The sequence below is a fragment of the Nanorana parkeri genome, unplaced genomic scaffold (assembly GCF_000935625.1).
Source record: "Nanorana parkeri isolate BGI_ZX_2015 unplaced genomic scaffold, ASM93562v1 scaffold183, whole genome shotgun sequence".
NCBI lineage: Eukaryota > Metazoa > Chordata > Amphibia > Anura > Dicroglossidae > Nanorana > Nanorana parkeri.
In genome coordinates this window covers 1,508,986-1,526,915 of record NW_017306451.1, presented here as the reverse complement: position 1 = coordinate 1,526,915, position 17,930 = coordinate 1,508,986, and the positions used below count along the sequence as shown (strand labels likewise).

The window sequence follows — 17,930 nt, the reverse complement described above, 5'->3', positions numbered from 1 at the left end:
GGATTTTCGGGCGGGAGACGAGGAGAGACGCAAGGTAAGTCTATGGACGCGTGCACCCGCATGCAGACACCGTGGGACAGGAAGTGCCAGCAAGGACAGAGGAGTCAGCGCTGGATCGGACACCCGCCGCACCGCTGGAGGTACAGATGAAAACATCAGGAAAGAAGATCGGATTAAGAGACATCAGTGAAGGTAAGTGCTAACATTAACATTGGGTGGAGGGATAAAAAAAATTGACTTTAATGTCACTTTAACCACTTCTAGGCCGCAGTACGTCTATAGAGCGCGGCCTGCAGAAGTGGTTAAAACAAGAACACGGCTGCCCGTGCTCTTGGTACCGCTTTTAACAGCAGGCGATTGCTGTATGACTTACAAGCAATCGCCTGCTGAGGACTACAAATCTCAGCAGTACTTTATACAGAAATGCTATTGTTATATAAAGTATTGCTGCGATGTGTAAGCATGACTCCCAGAGGCGTGAAGAGATTTGTAGTTTCAGCACAGCTGGAGTGCCGAGGTTGCCTACCTGGGAGAAAGAGACCTGTTAAATAATTACATATATTTTATATGACAAAATGAGATTGTAAAGAACACGATGGTGTCACACGATGCTCATGTGTTTTTTGTTTGTTCTGTATAAGGGCTCAATCACACAAACATTCAGAACAGTACAGTGTGTACATCCGTGCAGTAAGTTGCGGCCGGGAGGGACAGCTGTTGTGTCAGCACAATTCAATCTCAGGTTCCGGCTGCAGACTGTTGAACACCAACTCAAACTTGTAGATCCGTACAGGTAACAGATGCACATCCCTGGATGCAGACTAATCTGTTGTCGGTGGGTATACTCCAGCACTACATAAACCCGCGTATGTGCACGAATGTGAAATTTTGGAGGCAGGCTGGGTGCATCAGATAATTAAATACCGTTCGTCTGACTTTAATGTGAGGCTTTATGCTGCAGCTGGAGGTCTTTGCCGGCAGGAATATGCTGGCATTTGTGGTGTGTACAGGGGCACCAGATACACCCTTCTATCCCTTACAGTCAAGGAAGGTGCCATCTTATCCTCAATTTGGATTGAAATTGCCATTTGGGGCTGCACGTGTGATTAGCTATAACACCAGCCATTTGGGGGCCTAAAAGTTCAACAGCTGGCATACCATCAAAGTAACTTTTTGGGAGACATTAAATTGGTGGGTCTAGTTCCACTTTAAATCTAGGTGGTTGCCCTGTCTTAGCCCCCTTCACCCTGCAGGATGTACAAATCTCCCTTGATTTCTCTCATTCATCAGAGACCTGAACCAACCCTCTTTCCAGCATAGTTGCCGGATGTCCTGTATTTTGCAACACTGTCCTGATATGTTTATATGTATAAAATGTAGTAAAAGTAGGGCTGCAATTAACGATTATTTTCTCTTCAATATGTTTTATTAGTTTTTGTGTATTTTCATTTGTGTACAATCATTTTTTTTGATTAATTGATTATTTGAATTAAAGAAAAAAATTAATACCATCTTTTATTTAAAATTAAATTTAAAATATTTAAAAAAATTTAAAAGCATGCACAATTTTTTGCAATCGCACCGCAGGGCATTGTGGTACCGTGCGTTCTAATGCAGGCGATCGCACTGTGGGCATTGATGCCATTGAAATGAATGACAACACAAAACACATCCCGCAGCAGAATCTGTCAGGCGGATGGACTTGTGTCTTTTTTCAACCTGACTAACTATGTAACTATGTAATAATTAAGACACTTGAATGTAGTTTTAAGATTTAACTCCTGCGTTTAGTGTCACTTTAAGCAATTCAGCTACAGGTAGTTTTGAATTAGTGTGTGCCTCCTTCATATCACAGGTCTAAGGCCTTTAATGATATGTGAATAAGGAGGGTAAATAAGGTAGTTATAGAATCACAGAGACCTCTCCGTGATGAAGGACTTAAACTTGCTAGAAATAAGTTTGTGACAATCCCTTTTTTTGCATATATCTACTGCGAGCAGTACCCATTCAAGTTAATGATCAGGTGACAGCAGTTGCATGTAAACGCCTGCACACCGCATGTAATGATACGTGATATAATTACATTCGGTTAGGAATCAATCACTCTCCCTGGATGCAATGATTGTGCATCCAGGGAGAGTGTTTTCTAACCGCATGTAATCATATCATGTATCATTACATGCGGTGTGCAGGCGTTTACATGGAGCTCCTATCACCTGATCATTAACTTGAATAGGTGACAGCTGCCACTTGTAAACACCAGATTAGTGATTTCTGCTGCAGTAAAACGCACGTTTCTGATGCAGGAATCCCTAATCACACCTAAACCTACAGATATGAATAGGGCCTTATTGTGTGTATATTGCTGTCTGTAGTACCAAACTGGATATAGTTATATTTTATTTTATAGTATAAAATTTGGCAAGCGGCCCCCATGAGAGAAGAACATTTGTTGAGTGGCCCCAGGGACGGAAGAGGCGGGGGGCGAAGATGGAGGAGGCAGGGGGCAGAGACACCAACGGGGAGGCGGGAGGCGTCGCTGGAGCTCCAGTCGGGCGCCGAGGACAAGGAGGCCGTGTTCCAAAGAGGTCAGGCCATGTAAGGTAAGAGGACCGTGCTGTCAGAACCCATCATAGATTCTGCACAGCCCACCAAAGAGTCTCAGGTGTGCTGTGCAATACCCTTTGGTTGGCTCTGCAGGATCTGTAGGGGGCTTTGTCGGGTCTCAGGAGGGCTTTAATTTGGCCGGGGGGGGGGGGGGGCGCTGAGTTTTGCCTAGGGCAGCCCCACACCAGAATACACCACTGATTCTTGTCACTAGGTGGAGATAAGGAACACAGGAATTTCTTTGCTCCTTGGCTCCATCTAGTGGTTGGAATGCAGTATACACAGTATTCACGCGTCCATATGCTGGGTGGAGTGTTTATACATCAGCACCTTAAACTTTATGTCAACCCAAAATTCTTTGAGTTAGTGGTTTTGTAGGGAGGGACTAGAACACCTGTCAGGTTTTTACTGCTATTCCATGCTCCCATAGGAATATTTACTAGGGATGCACCGATATATCGGCCGCCGAAACATATCGGCTGAAAATGGCACTTTTGGCTGAATGCTGAAAGTGCCATTTTCCTGCCGATACATCGGCGCATCCCTACTTACTTTCCTTCCATCGGGGAAGAGAGAAAGTGACAGCTGGCCGAGCGCTGCGGGAGGAGAGCGCTGTGAGCGGCCGCTGTCTCTCCTCCCACACCGCTCAGCCGCCTATCACAGTCAGGCAGAGTGGTGTGGGGGCGGAGACAGCCCGCGCTGTCACAGGAGGCTGAGCTCTCATCTCGCACCGCTCACAGCCTCCTGTGACAGTGTGTGTCAGGATGGAGAGCGGGTACAAGCAGTCAGTGATCAGTGATTGCTGAGTGTTTGTAAATAATTGAGGATATGGTATGTGTACTATATCCTCAGTTATGAATGAATGGGAAGTGAGCTAAATCACCTTCTGTTCATACATAGTTGTAGTTATAGTAAACACACAATGTTCTCAAGTTAGCAATGAACAAGAACACTCAGAGGATTCCTGTTCATTGATAACAGGGGATACAGAAAAAGAGATTGAGGACTCTGTGGGAAATATCAGGGGTCCCGATATTTCCCTGAAGCCCCTAAAAGTAAAGTAAAAAATAAAAAAATAATTAACCTCGCTGGCGGTCTGATTATCTCCGTTTTTTTCTATTTTATTTTTGTTTTTTGTTTGTTTTTATACTATTAAATCTTTTGCCGGTTCTGCTCCCCTGTGACTCTGGCGCTCGCAAGGGTCGGAACCCGGAAAACGGATGACGGCATCAGCCGGAGGACACAGCGGGGATCGTGGACAAGGTAAGCGACGCACAGTGTAATCCCGAGTGTGGCTCGGGGTTACCTCTTTTGGTACTGAAAATTACCCCCAAGCCACACTCGGGATTACTGCCAGGAAGGTTAATAAATAAAAATAAATATTTTTTTTTTTAAAGTTTATAGAAAATATAAATAAAAATAAAATATAAAAAAAAATGGAAAAAAATACAATGAAAACATTTTCGGTTTCGGCCTGACAATTTTATTTATTTCGGTTTTGTTTCGGTTTTTAAATTTATATTTCGGTGCACCTCTACTTTATACCCTTACTTTCTGTTTCTTTGAAGTGAGAGAGCATCTGCATCACATGCAGAAATAAAAATCTGTTAACCTTCTACTCTATTCTGTCTGTGCTGCTGTTGCAGAGTAGGAATGAGAGAGTCTGCCCAGGTTAGATTCAAAAAGAGTCTGGTTAATCCTCTTTGAAATTCGTCGAATACGAACTTTGTGGCGCATCTCACTAAAGTGTATGGGAGTGTAAAAGTGATTATGTGTGAACTCCATTTTGTATAAGTGATTACATGTGAACATGTGAAAAATTGGCCAGCCGTAGGACAATGTTAAATAGCAAGACTAGGCCCAAATTTAGTAGAGACAAAGAGCACAAGCTAAGGGGTTTACTACAAAAATTACGAGAATGCATATGACGCAGTAGTGGAAAATTGGCCAGCAGTACGACAATGTTAAAAAGCAAGGCTAGGTCCACTACTACTGACAAACAGCACAAGTGTAAAATGTCTGATGTCCAAAGTACTCTCTAAATGAATCACTAAACTTTTGTCCATATTATTATTATGAGATAAACAACCCAATACTAACAATCCTAGTCAGTAGGCTAATTCAATGTATCACCATGGCACCCCAAATACATATGGAGCCCAACAGAAAAAAACCCATCTGATTTAATTCAGTTTGAAAATCTATTTTTTTTCAGGTAGTTTTAGCAGCAGCACACTTTTTTTCATCAAGAGGTAGTAGGCCTGCTTTGATTGGCAGATAAATTGGCCATCATTAATAGAGTGATTACTTTTATATAAAAACAGCACTTCAGTAAGAGAAGACAAAATTATACCGTTTGACAAAAGATCGCCAGATTTTTCTCGAATTATTACGAATTGTGTTATTTACTCCTGTTATTTACTATTAACGGATCACTAAGGTTCACTAAGATTTCCAAACATTTCTTAATGTAACCCTGTTATCATTTTAAGATGGTATTGCATTTAATAAACTTAATGAACAATCCAGAAAAAGAAAAGATGATTTATTGGTACATGTAAGAACAAGTCTTAGTCAAACAATGTCTGTATAATCAAACAAAAGTCAAGTACTTTATTTGCCAGCAGATTAATTACAATGACCGCAGAGCTCTAGAATCTATTTATCGAGTTAATAAGAGTACATTTGTTTTATATAAAAGACATCACAATGGTCAGTTCTTGTCAGAGTATAGATTTGAAAATGAGAAGCTGATTGGTTGCAGTGCAAATCTGCTCCAGATTTTCTCTGCTCCAGTTTTGATAAATTTCCCCCATTGTGTTTTCCATAAATCACTGCAGCAAAGAGATATGAACGAGTCTGACTGATTTGTATGACCATTCCTTTCCTTCTAAGAACTGATCACATCCTTCACTTCATCTATTACCTGATCTGACTGCAACTCATGGAAAAACTGAATTGGTTGCTGCGGGTTATGGCACTTTAGTCTTTAGCATTGTGTTTTGCATGAGAGCCTTCTAGTGTCTCCTCTACTGGAATAACATATATAAAAGTTTCAGTTCACTTTTGCAGGATATGCTGCTTGGAAGCTTAATTTAACAGCTTGCGGTAACCCATGACAACCTGGCATTAGCTTTCATTAGGAGCTGATGAAAGTTTATTCTAATTGCTTGCCAAGGGTAACACATCCTAGTCCTTTTTGCATTATATCACTAAACCCACATCATATATTTGTAATAAATATCTAAACTATAAACTGGCTCTTTCCAATCAAACATTTTTCTTTTGGAATCTGTACTACTAAATTAAAGGATTTTTGTTTCTTTGATGTGAAACAAGTAAAGATGTTGTGTACTGAATATCAGGGATCTGTGCATCGCACATATGCATATTTGTTGACATACAGTGCAGTACAGCAAGCGATATTGTCTTTACAAACTGTGAAAGTGGAAAAAACCCCACAATAAATGTTTTATTTGATAGATATATTATTATCTGTGTCAAGGAGACCAAAACATTTGCAAAGTTAAAGTATTTCACGCTTTATAGGATTTATTGGATAGTTCACCATATTATGGTTTTTGTTCTGTATCATATATCAAATATACGGTATGTCTGCAGTGTCGATAGATAGATAGATAGATAGATAGATAGATAGATAGATAGATAGATAGATAGATAGATAGATTTAGTAAGTTATACATACATATTTTAATGACTTGCTATGTTTATAATTGTAACAGTTCAATCAGTTGTATTTGTGCTAATTAGCTACCACTAAAGAAAACTGCAGGTGTTAAAATATGGAGTAGTTGGGTTTACAAAAAAAAGCTGAGACTGCAAGTTGTCTAAACTATATTATACCAATAGCCAGCTGTAATACATTTCATACCAGAACCTTTTTTCTTTTTTTCTCCTCACAGTGACTCTTTCACACAAAAAAAGTATAGGGGCTGCCATTGCTGGCCCTCTTGACAATAACAGTTGCCATGCTGTGTTTAACATCCAGAATTTTGAGCCACATACTAACATTGTGCCAAAACTAAGATTGTGTAAAAGCGCATCAAAAAAGTGTTTTTATCTCTATACTACTTCCTAGTCAGAGACTTAAAAAGAATTGAAGCCAAAGTATCAGATTGACAGCCAAGGAACTAATATTCTCAAAGGAGAGGACAGCCATGACAGCCCTCATATATTTTATTTTTAAATAAAGTAGGGATGCACTGATACCAGTGCAGATACTTGGCATTTTCATGAGAACTACCAGGGTTGCAGTGGTTGCAGCTGGGACCTGGCTCTGGCACTCCACCACTGTCCTGAAATCATTAGTCTGTATTGTTTTAGAAAAACTGTCACATGACAATAAACAAAAATGTATCAGTACGCGTACTTGTAAGTACTTGGACAAGTATCAGTACTTGTACTTGCAAAACTGGTATCTGTGCATCCCTTTATTTATATTTATAAAAACAAAATCATACATTAAAACAGAGATGTACAAATCCCAGGAGCTCCGTGTGCTCCTTACAAATGACAGCTCCTAACTTTTTCATTTTTCTCTAGTCTAGTCTTGGAGCTGGAAAAGTATCTGTTCTTGTACTTGTACCCAGTACGGTACTTGGTATCGGTGCATCCTTAAAATAAAGCCACACTGAGCATTATAAGCCGCTGTACCCTAGACACTAGTAGACCAAATGCAATGCTGCCATTGGCTCATTAATGTTTAATGGTTAAACAGAGATGTAAACTAAGAGAAGGAACTCTTGATTTTTTTCATATAACTGTCACTAGATAATTATGATTTGTAACTTTGAAATCTGATTAAAGGGATCACAGCCACACTGCATCTCCTCCGGAAAAGACCTTTTGCAGATAGTCTGCTTTGCAAAGAAACGAGGCCATCAAATGATAACCTTCTGTTTTTACCTCTTCTTTTTGCCTGTGCCTCATTTTTCATATTTTCTTCTATCTCATTCTTGGGAATTTTAGGAACCCTTTTTATACTTGGAGGCAAAATTCTGGCTTTTGTGTAGTAGGATGAACTCAGCTGTATTTCCAGTATTGCAGTCAGTCTTTTTTTGTCTTCTCTCCAGGTATAGTCAGGGAAACTTGCCTGGATTTCTTCCTTCTTTGAAATGGTGCTGAGCTTTGTGGTTCTTTGCAGTGCTGGTAGGCAGTTTGTGGATTTTTGAGCATTGCTGCTGGAAGAATTTTCTCTGTTACTGTAGAATTTCACTCTCTTTTCCCAAAGGATTGCCGGCAATGTTTTATAAGGCAGCAAACACTGTGTCCTGTTGACTTTGGCTGTAGAACTTTTATTGTTAAGGCTATTCTTTGTATAGTCACGGGTATTTGGTTTATGTTGTCGTTGTGAAATCTTGAAATTGCTATTTTTTCCAGATTCTTCTGTGTTCAAACAATACTTCTTTGAAACTTCTTTTACCATTGTTGTAATGTTAGTGTTTCCACAGTGGGCTGCATACCACAGTGCTGTATGATGCAACTTATCAGTGTGATCCAGATCATAGTCCAGTGCATCAAGGAAAAGCTTGACAAGGTATTGTCTCCCATACATGATAGCATACATCAGTGCGTTTCGACCCACCTTGTCACACAATCCTACTTTTGCTCCATAAGTAAGAAGCAACCTAGCTGATCCTAAAGCCCACTTCTCTCCATCATGAAGACAGCAGTTTATCAACGCAGTACGGACTTCCTTGTCTTGGATGTTGATGTCAGTGCCAGACTCCACAAGATTTCTTAGAAGGTTGAAATCTCCTTTTGCTAATGCCATGTTGACATCCAGTAAGGGTGGCATCTTTAACCAAGACGGACTGAGCACAAATAATATATATTATGGATGTGACAAAAGCCTGCTCAGCTGTTAATTCATCTCTGTAACAGAGTCACATTGTTAAATGGTTACTGATGTTGCCTCTTCTGTGTGTCACCGGGAAAGCTGCAATATCTCCTGTGTAATTAATACAGTAGGGTGGGGTTTGTTGACAGGAAATCTTTGACTTGTATTGAACATTCCGTTATGCTTGGTAGTTAACAATACACATTTAGCTTTTATTAATGCCTGCTGTACAAACCAATATTTAGAATGCTAAAGAAAATTCTTAATAAAAATATGCCTCTCTATATGCTAATAAGGGAAACAAAGATAGCAATCGTAATTCATTCAATAGCTACGGGATGTACAGAAACCCACAGGCACTAATTGTCAACCATCTTTCACTGAACTGACTTCACTGAACTATAATGTGATTTGTTTTTATGGTTATTGCACACAGCAAAACAAAGAAAAAAAAGAACAAATCAAATAAACTAAAAGCTATAGCTGATAGCTGACTTCCTAATTTACAGGCTAATACCATTCTCTTGGTGATGTACCACTTCACTGCTGCCCAAGAGTAGCCTAGAAGTGTCTCTACTAGTTCACAGTAAAGAATAGTAAAGAATAGGGATATTGTAGACCTGTTTATTACCGGGGCTGTGGATGGTTATGCATATTCTGACTCTGAGAAAGTCAACATTTACATAGGCCAGGCCTCAAAATTTCCACTCGCCCCCTCGCAATTGGCGAGTGAAAATTGCGGGGGGGCGAGTGGAATCTCATCGAGGAGCGCCGCCGGCGGGACCAGAGATGGGACACTACCACCGCGGCAATTGCTCGCTTCTGTTCTCTCTTCTCATAGGCCCTTCGGGAGGGTTCTTGGCAGTGCTGGAAGGGCAAATAGTTGAGAAAACTGTGTGAGTTGATACCCTATGCTGTCAGCTTTCTGGTACAACATTTCATATCATGGTTCATTTAATATCATGTTCACTTTAAAGTAATATCATGTTCACTTTAAACTACTGCAGGTTTAAAGTGCTGGCAGCTAGGGCAGCAAAAGCTAGCAGTTATAGCTGAATACTGGAGTTGTATTGAAAGGCAAACTTTCGGTATATCCTTATAGTGCCAATGCATGCCAGCCCCCTTCTGCCACCTTTGAATCCCTATTGGCCAGTGAGAGATCCATTATAGTAATGGGTCATTAGGAACATGTGGGCATAGGAGATAGCGTTGACACTACCCGGAAGCTTTGACAGGTAAGTTTGCAGGTTTCTCTAGGTTCCTGAACTTATACCTGTTTCTTTTATTTTTCTTGCACATGACAGGGTTTTTTTTTCAAAGTGAATTATTCCCTCATTCACTGAGCTAAGTGAAAAATTCCTTTGCAACGTAGAAATTCCCTTGCAAAGTGAACAGCCCATTTGCCTTTACTAAATTAACCCCTTTAAGTTCATGCAAAGAAATGTGTAAGTGTAATGCTTACAGGTATGTATAAGCTCTCATATAGATCACATTCTTCCCCCTGGATAGCACTTTTGTTCAGCCATTATTCCAAGTCCGCATCTACTTCCTTGACTGAGATGCCAGCTCAGAGATGACACATTGATGTAAAGCCTGGTTACTGTGCAATTCCCATCTGTGTTAAAAGTCATACTGCCGTATATTGTGACATTTCAGGAATTTGTTTGTGTGTTAGTAAAAGTTAGAAGGCTGCACACCTCCAAGGCTCCACATAGCAGTGTCTGCCAGCAAAGTGGACTTCAAACGTTCATGCTTTCAATTCAATTTCAAAATTCCATAATATTTGTGTAATCAAATTCTGTAGAGAGAGTATAATACAGCGTCTAGCCTTGGAAAGATAGTTCCGTTACACATTGACATTTCAGGTCACAAACAACCTTTCTCAAGCAGGAGTTATCCTCAAAATTCACAGTAGACATGTAAGCTTCATAAAAATTCGGTTTGGTTTGGATATTTCGGGATTCGGATCCGAAATTCAATTCGGTTCGGGTTTCAGATTTGGCCGAAATCCGAATTTTTCGTTAGTTTCAGATGAGTTTACAAATATTTGTTGCGAATAACACAGGAAACCATATAGAGATATTAATACTAAAGCTAAATCTCCTAAACCCGAATGGCATTCGGGATTCCAATTTCTGAATTGCATGCGGGAGCTCCCGAAATGTCATTCGGGTCTGGGAGCCACCCGAATGCAATTCTAGAATTCGGATCCTGAAAGCTGTTCGGGTCTAGGAGCCTCAGCTTTAGTATTGTATACAGTATACTGTATATGGCTTCCATGTTGCCATAATGAAAATTCGCATTCAGACCCATTCGGATGCATTAAACCGAAAAACATATCAGAGTGGCCAGAAAAGTAACATGTCCAATTCAGTTTCGTTTTTAAACAAAATTTGAACGGGATCTGAAATTCAGATACGGAAAATCGGATTCGGACACATTGGGATTCGGAAAATTCGGATGTGTCAGAATGTCAGAATTTCGGAAAATTCGTATGAATTTTTATTCAGAACGAAACGAATTGCACATGTCTAATTCACAGCAGAAGCACTGCAGTTCTTATCTCTCAAGTGATATCAGCATATGGGTTACATTGTCTTAAACCTTGCTCTTTGCCATATTTATTAAAGGCATGCTTATTCATGATTCAAAGAAAAGCGGCTTATTTAAAAGACACCTGCTCATATTTGCATTATTCATCTAGTTGATAAGCATAGCTACTGTATCAGTCATACCTCATCAACAAAATGTAATTATTAAACCTCCAATTCTACTGATTGATTGTTTTATGCAAATGTGTAATTTCAGTGGTACCGGTATATCTTTATTATATACCGTATTTTGCCCTCCATAAGGCGCACTGGTGCATAAGACACAGGCCAGTTTCTGTCACAGTTTCTGAGAGAATGACTCGATCGCCACCGCTCGGTTTTAATACAAGTGATCTGAATAGATCACTTGTATTAAAGGAGCAGCAGCTGCCATTGTACGTTTAGCTCTGCTTTAGCAGCGCTAAATGTACAAAAAACTAGGGATTCGCTCCATAAGACTCACACACATTTCCCCCCGCCTTTTTTTTTGGGGGGGGGGGGAGTGTCCGTCCTATGGAGCGAAAAATACGGTATATGTTTTTTCAGTCATACTGGTATATTTGCTATGTATCCATGAGATATATTTACAGTTCCAAATACTGCATATAAAATAATTTTGCAACAACATTAAAATGTAATTCAATAATAGCGATTTATTGAATATTCAACATATCATAAAGAAGGTGTGTGGTAATAACTGTCAGTCTTAGGTAGAAATGTCTTACTAAACACACAAGGTTAATTCTACATTTACAGACTTCATTGATCCAAAACCTAACAAGTGTGGAAAATTCAGTATATTTCCTTATCCTATAAACACAAGAAGAAATATTTTTTGTCTACAAATGGTTTAAAAAATCATTAGAAGCAGAAACTTAAAGTAGTGGAGTGTAGTATTGATGTTCCTCTTGCTCGGGAGTGGATGTCACTTGCAAAGGGAAGCTGAGAACCTCAGGTGGACCAAGTTGCTCAGGTTCCACCACGGCCACCTTCTCTTTACCTGGATTTTAAAAAAAATGGTGAAAATGAGAAAAGAAGGTATATCCATGAAAATGGATGACAAAAAGAAAATGCCAGGACAGAGTTGACTATTCCTTTTATTTAACTAGCTTTTGCATAGCAATACCAAATCCTCACTCAGGTATTTTTGAGGCAAGGCCAATACCTGTGTATCCTTTGGTATGCATGCATTAAGTGAACTGCATGAAAGTACAGATTATTAGTCTTTGTTCTGATTCTACTCTTTTGTTTTATCACACATACAGTATATCCCACCGGCCTACCCTCAGACATCCTATACCAGAAACATTTAGTTTAACCCTTTTATTGCCACCAACGTAAGGCTTACGGTTGAACACAACTGTTTCCAGCTGGCTACGTCAGTATGCCATACCTTTGGTGACTTTTACTGTTCTGCTATAAGCGTATGGTTGCTTTAGCGACCATCAACTTATACCAGAACAGTTTCTCTGACAGTCCCCTGTAAAGTAATAGCTGCCCCGCCTGCCTGGAATCTATTTCTCCTTGGTTCCCTGCTGCTCTCACCCCTGCTTGTATGAGCTGAGGCAGCGGGGATCCAAAGAGAAACGGCCTGTGCGAAGTGCGGAGAAAAGCGATGAGAAAAACGGAGCCACGGCCAGCGGCTGTTATCTTTGCGTGGCCGAGCGAGTCAGGATGGCAGAGCGGGAGGATTGGTAAATATATGTGATATTTGTTTGTGTTTGTAAACAACTGGGGACACATAGTACTACGTGTCCCCAGTTATGAATGAACAGGAAGTGCTTTACATCACTTCCTGTTCATTCATGAGTTTCTGAATGGGTAGTAGCTCACTACAGAGGCTTCTATCCATCTGTAATTGGATGATAGTTAATATTTTACTATCTCTAGCTTCTGAATGAATGGGAAGCCTCTGTACTGAGTGCTTTTCATTCATTTAGTGCTGAGGCTGCAGAAAAAGAGATTGAGGACTCTGTGTCCTCAATTTCTTTTTCTATTTCAAAAAGGAAATGTCAGGGGTCTGCTTAGACCTCTGATGCTTCCTAGAAGCGCCCCCCACCCAGTAACAAAGAAAATTAAAATATTGAAAAAATTAAAATAAAAAAAGTAATGAAAAAATAAATGAATAATAGAAAAAATAAATAAAATAAAACACAAACCCCCCTCACATACAGATATAACATACACTTGCACCATATTGTGGTGTACGCCGTGCACACGCGCTGAGGTGTGTTGTTAGAACGCATCGCAGTGCCTAATTTTTTTTATTTTTTCAAAAACGACTTGGTGTTTTTGTTTTTTTTAGAAAAAAGGCTGATGTGCTGATTGAAACTACTTGCTGTTTTCCTCATTCAGGAAGATGCAGACTGCATCTTGTACAGTAATCCTATGCTGGGTAATAAATAATTCCTGTTCTGGTCATTAAATGCTGAAGCTTTTATCGAAGTTCTCTAAACCAGCAGAGGTGGGGAGCTTTAGGATGGATGTACTTCAGCTTTCCTAGGAGTGGAAATTATAGGTAAAATAACATACAAACAACAAAACTGAATTTCCTTTGGTCAGAAGGCACTGGAATAAGTATCATAATTATTCTCTCTTACTACATTTATATCAGTGAATTAGAACCTTCTTCTTTATTATAATTTCCTTATGTTATTCCAACTTAGCATAGATATACAGATAATGTCTTTCAAAAATTCTGGGGAGAATTCAGTAAAGCCTCAACATCACTTTATTGATGATATGGACCTTTAAAAGGTCTTGTGCTGAATTTAAAAAAAGCCCTGTCACCAGTTTTGGTAGCTATACTGACAATTACAACAGATTCAGGTAGTTCTTAATTTCTTAGTTCTTTAAGAATCTGTTACTATGGCTGTGACAGGTTCAAAAAGAATTACTGACAGTTTACAGATTGGAAAACTGCCAGTAACTAAGACCAACTCTCATCTGGCGTACAGAGAGACGCCAGTGCTCGGAGTGGGTTGTGTATGTAATGGAGGCTGTCTTTAATCTGACAGCGTCCTGTTGATTGATTGCTAGGACAAAAACTGCTGAGATCCTATTGAACAATTATGCATCCCAGCCCCATTCATCTGCAGGCTGGGAAATTACCTAGCTGCCAGCCGAATGTAAACAAAGTGGCAGCCTGTAAAATGATGTTAACCAGCATCCCCTCCCCTTTACATTTATCTGTCAGCCAGGAAATCTCCCATCCTGCAGCGGAATGGGGACAATCACTGGCTGCTAAGACACCTTCAGCTGCACAGCTGACAGCCTCTTGGCTACCAATGACATGGCTAAATGGGTGGGGCCTGATGGGGATGCTGAGGGACTAGTTTCCCATCAGGTCGACTCTGCTGCTGATTGACAGCAAGCAGTGGCCAGATTCCGTAGCCAATAGCAGGCTGGCTATTGGCTATAGAATCTGCCTGCTGTCAATCAGTAGCTGAGCAAACCTAATAGGAATTAGCACCTCAGCATCCCATCAGGCTCCACCCCCAATGTCAACCTCACTGGCTGTTACGGAAGCTGTCGGCTGTAGCCAACAGTGTCTCTAACAACCAGTGATGCTACAAGTGAGCGGGGCCTAAAAGGGATGCTCATCATCGTCATCAGGCTTTCCCCCACTGTCAGCATCACTGATTGTTAAGTGAGCTGTCGGCAGTTACCTAACAGCGCCCTTAACAAACAGTGATGCTTCAATTGGTGAGGAGCTGATGGATGGATTCCAAATAGCCAGCCTGCTTTTGACTATGGAATCCACCCACAGCCTGCTGTCACTCAGCAGCAGTGCAGACCTAATGGGGAACTAGTAACTCAGCATCCACATCAGGCTTCATCCACCCATTGTATAAGTCTTCAGCTGCTGCACCTGCTTGTGTCACGGGCGCAGTGACTGGACAGGGAGCTCACCAACGCTAAGCATGTCATTTTACCAGGCTCAGAATTCCTGAGCTGCACTGAGGACGACCTGAATGTGCCTCCGCACAAGGCAGTGCTTTGGCCAAATTCATGTAACTGTTTCCAACAGACCCATGATTCTAGAGCAAGCACTGACATTTGTCGTGTGGATGCACGACAGAGTTCTAGAGAGTGTCGTGGAGACTCTTTACCATTCCCCCTCAATAAGTTATATCTTAGAACTAGATTTATAGATTATTAAAGTTAACTGTAGCTCTCTACTATTCAGGTTGAGTAAGATGTGAAGTTTTAAACTCCACAACTTATTACCTGTTATTAAGATGGTGAGGTCTTGCTGAAAGTGTCCACCAGCCTCTTCATGTACAGCATATGTTTCACCTGCAGTTCCACCTTCAGTTTCTGTTATACCTGGATTTTCATGATGCTCTAGATGCTCTAGAGGTTCTTGCTCATGCTGGCTGAATTCTTGCTGGACATCATGGCCTATCCATAACTTATTTTCAGGCTCAAATTCATACTGCGATTCAGTGACCTGCTCGTGCTTGTGATCTGGATCATTCTTTGATTCAGGTTCATGCTGTGGTTCAGTGGCCTGCTCATCTTTGTGATCTGGTTCATTGTTTGGTTCAGGTTCAGGCTGTGGCTCTAGCTGTGGCTCAGGTTCTTGAACTTGCTTTCTTCTCCTGCTGCCAGCGCCCCTGGCTTGTCGAGGACGTTTACTTCTGGTCTGGTTTTGCTCACTAGAAAAACAATACTTATTAATTAGCTCTGGTGGGAGGGAGATGCTTAAACATGTAAGCATCAAAATCATAGCAATAAAAACACATTTCTGGGTTCTAAATGTCACAAAGCGGTGCTCTACCAGTAGTTTGTACTATAAAAATATACTGGTAAACATGAATCTTGGATTAAACCTTGTTTATAACAGAGCTTTCAATGTAGTCTAACTCTATAAAAAAAAAAATTCTAAAGATTCTGTAAAATTTTGGCAACTACAAGTACTGCTATCCATGGATTGGGGATTCACCTTTAACTAAGATTTGCATCTATGTGTTTTGCTACATGTTAATGCAGTGCACAGGAGGCATACCAATCTGTGTGGTACTTGGCTGTGCCATTCATTCAAAATGGCACCCCAATTCACAAGTACAGCACCATGAGTTGCATTAAAGATTTGCTTCAGGTCCAGTTTTTGCTGGGTTGTGGTAGATTGGCAGCTCATTCTAAATGAATGCCACTACTTGGCAAGAATATGTTGGGATACACAAATTAATAGACATTCCTAACTATTATTGGTAGGAAAGGCAGGTCATAAATGCACCCAACATTTATGCTGGGGAAAAGTTTTATCTCTAGTTAGGGTGACATTCCAGAAGGGCTAGAACTTCATAGTATTCGCCACTGGCTACTCTAAGGCAGGTCAGATAAGAATAAATGCATTACTTAATTCATGTTACATACTACATACATTTTCACTGCATACATGTCCTGAACATTCATTTTCCTGATACATGTTGATCACCCCAAAATTTACCCAAAAACCCACAGGTAAGTATCTTTCTCCCGGGACTCTTCTTTTTTTCTCTTCAAAAGCTCACGATCTCTCAAACGACGTGGGGAAATCACTGTGAAACAAAATGGTTTATATTAATGCAATGATTTTAATGTTAAAAATCCAGCTCAATTAAAAGGAGAAACAGCCTCTCCTCCAGGTCTGCTAGTTATATTTGAAGCAGTTTAGCTTGTACTGTAGAGATATTATAAATGTCCTTTTTTGTTACATGTAGGAGGGAAGCATCAGCAAGGTTTTTCTACAGAACAATGCTAGCATTAAGTATTATTTTTCTGCTGAAGCTACCCTAGTCCCCAGCAACTGCTTTTCAGCCACACCTAATAAGCAAAGGTTATATTATCCAAATGTTGTGTACATTAGGTTTAATGACTGAGGGTATGATTTACTAAAGATCTACCAGATAATGAACATTTTTTCACCTGAATACAGTTTGCTGTATGGAGAAATCACAAGCTAGCTGATTTGTAAAATCACCCCTTCAGTCTTTTATTAGGAATCACATATTATTGGTACTTAAAAGGATAGTGAGCACATATTTTGAACTATTACAATTATATTTATCCTTAAATAAAAGTGTTAAGTAACTTTTACATTTACAATGCTTGATCTACCATATTTCTAATAATGTATTCGATTTACAGATTTGTAGATTTTCTCTTTAGTGGCTGTGTGTATATCATACATGTGGAAGCATCACCATTGCTGAATGACTGTTGGAACCAAGAGTGTCCATTATTTTTACCCTAGTCTGATGTACTTGAGAATGAAAAAGTACAATACAACTACAGAGCTGCGGTATTAAGTCGGAAGCAGAGCCTGCATATGTAATGAGCAAATATAGCAATGCCCATGCACATCCTGTATATAATTACATGCTATTCAAAAAAAACAATAGTTGGTGTGTAATATACTAAAAGTCTAACAAGAGTAAGCATTACATAGTCTGACATTTTTTTTCTGCAAAACAGACGAGCTTTAGTAAATCACACTACGCATTACACTAATGGGCATATTTATAAAGCACGAATGGTGACTGTAATCAAACATTTAGTGGTGGTCAATCATTTGCTGTCTTTTTGGCACATGCACCAGGAAGATTCACCTGCAATAAGGAGATCGAACAATCTGATTATAAAATGCAGCCAGCTTTAGAACCGCTGTCAGACATATGCATTCCTATAGGCAAATTCCCTCAATTCCTTTGTGATCATTAAAACTGGGAGTGCATTTGCTCCTATCTACCTCCATATTTTGCTAAGTGATTATCATTATCTGTGCACTTGCTGTTTGTTTACATCAACTTGGATAATACTCTTACATAAGTATCATAAGTAACTGACCATCTTTTTATTCATATGAAGGATAGTATTTTTGGGAA

General features: G+C 39.9%; 1 protein-coding gene and 1 long non-coding RNA gene across 2 annotated transcripts in view; both read right to left on the bottom strand.

Annotated features, from left to right (window-relative positions):
- TRMO (tRNA methyltransferase O) overlaps positions 1 to 8,401 on the bottom strand; it is a 24,889-nt gene extending 16,488 nt beyond the window's left edge. The window contains exon 1 of the mRNA XM_018555075.1: positions 8,051 to 8,401. Coding sequence (XP_018410577.1) covers positions 8,051 to 8,401 — 351 coding nt within the window. The remainder of the gene's footprint in view (positions 1 to 8,050) is intronic.
- A 3,306-nt stretch (positions 8,402 to 11,707) lies between these two features.
- LOC108785913 lies at positions 11,708 to 16,590 on the bottom strand. The gene is made up of 3 exons (XR_001941159.1): positions 16,526 to 16,590; positions 15,289 to 15,719; positions 11,708 to 12,058 (listed from the first exon to the last, which is right to left on the bottom strand). It is a non-coding gene; the product is annotated as an uncharacterized LOC108785913 (long non-coding RNA).
- Between the last annotated feature and the right edge of the window lie 1,340 nt (positions 16,591 to 17,930).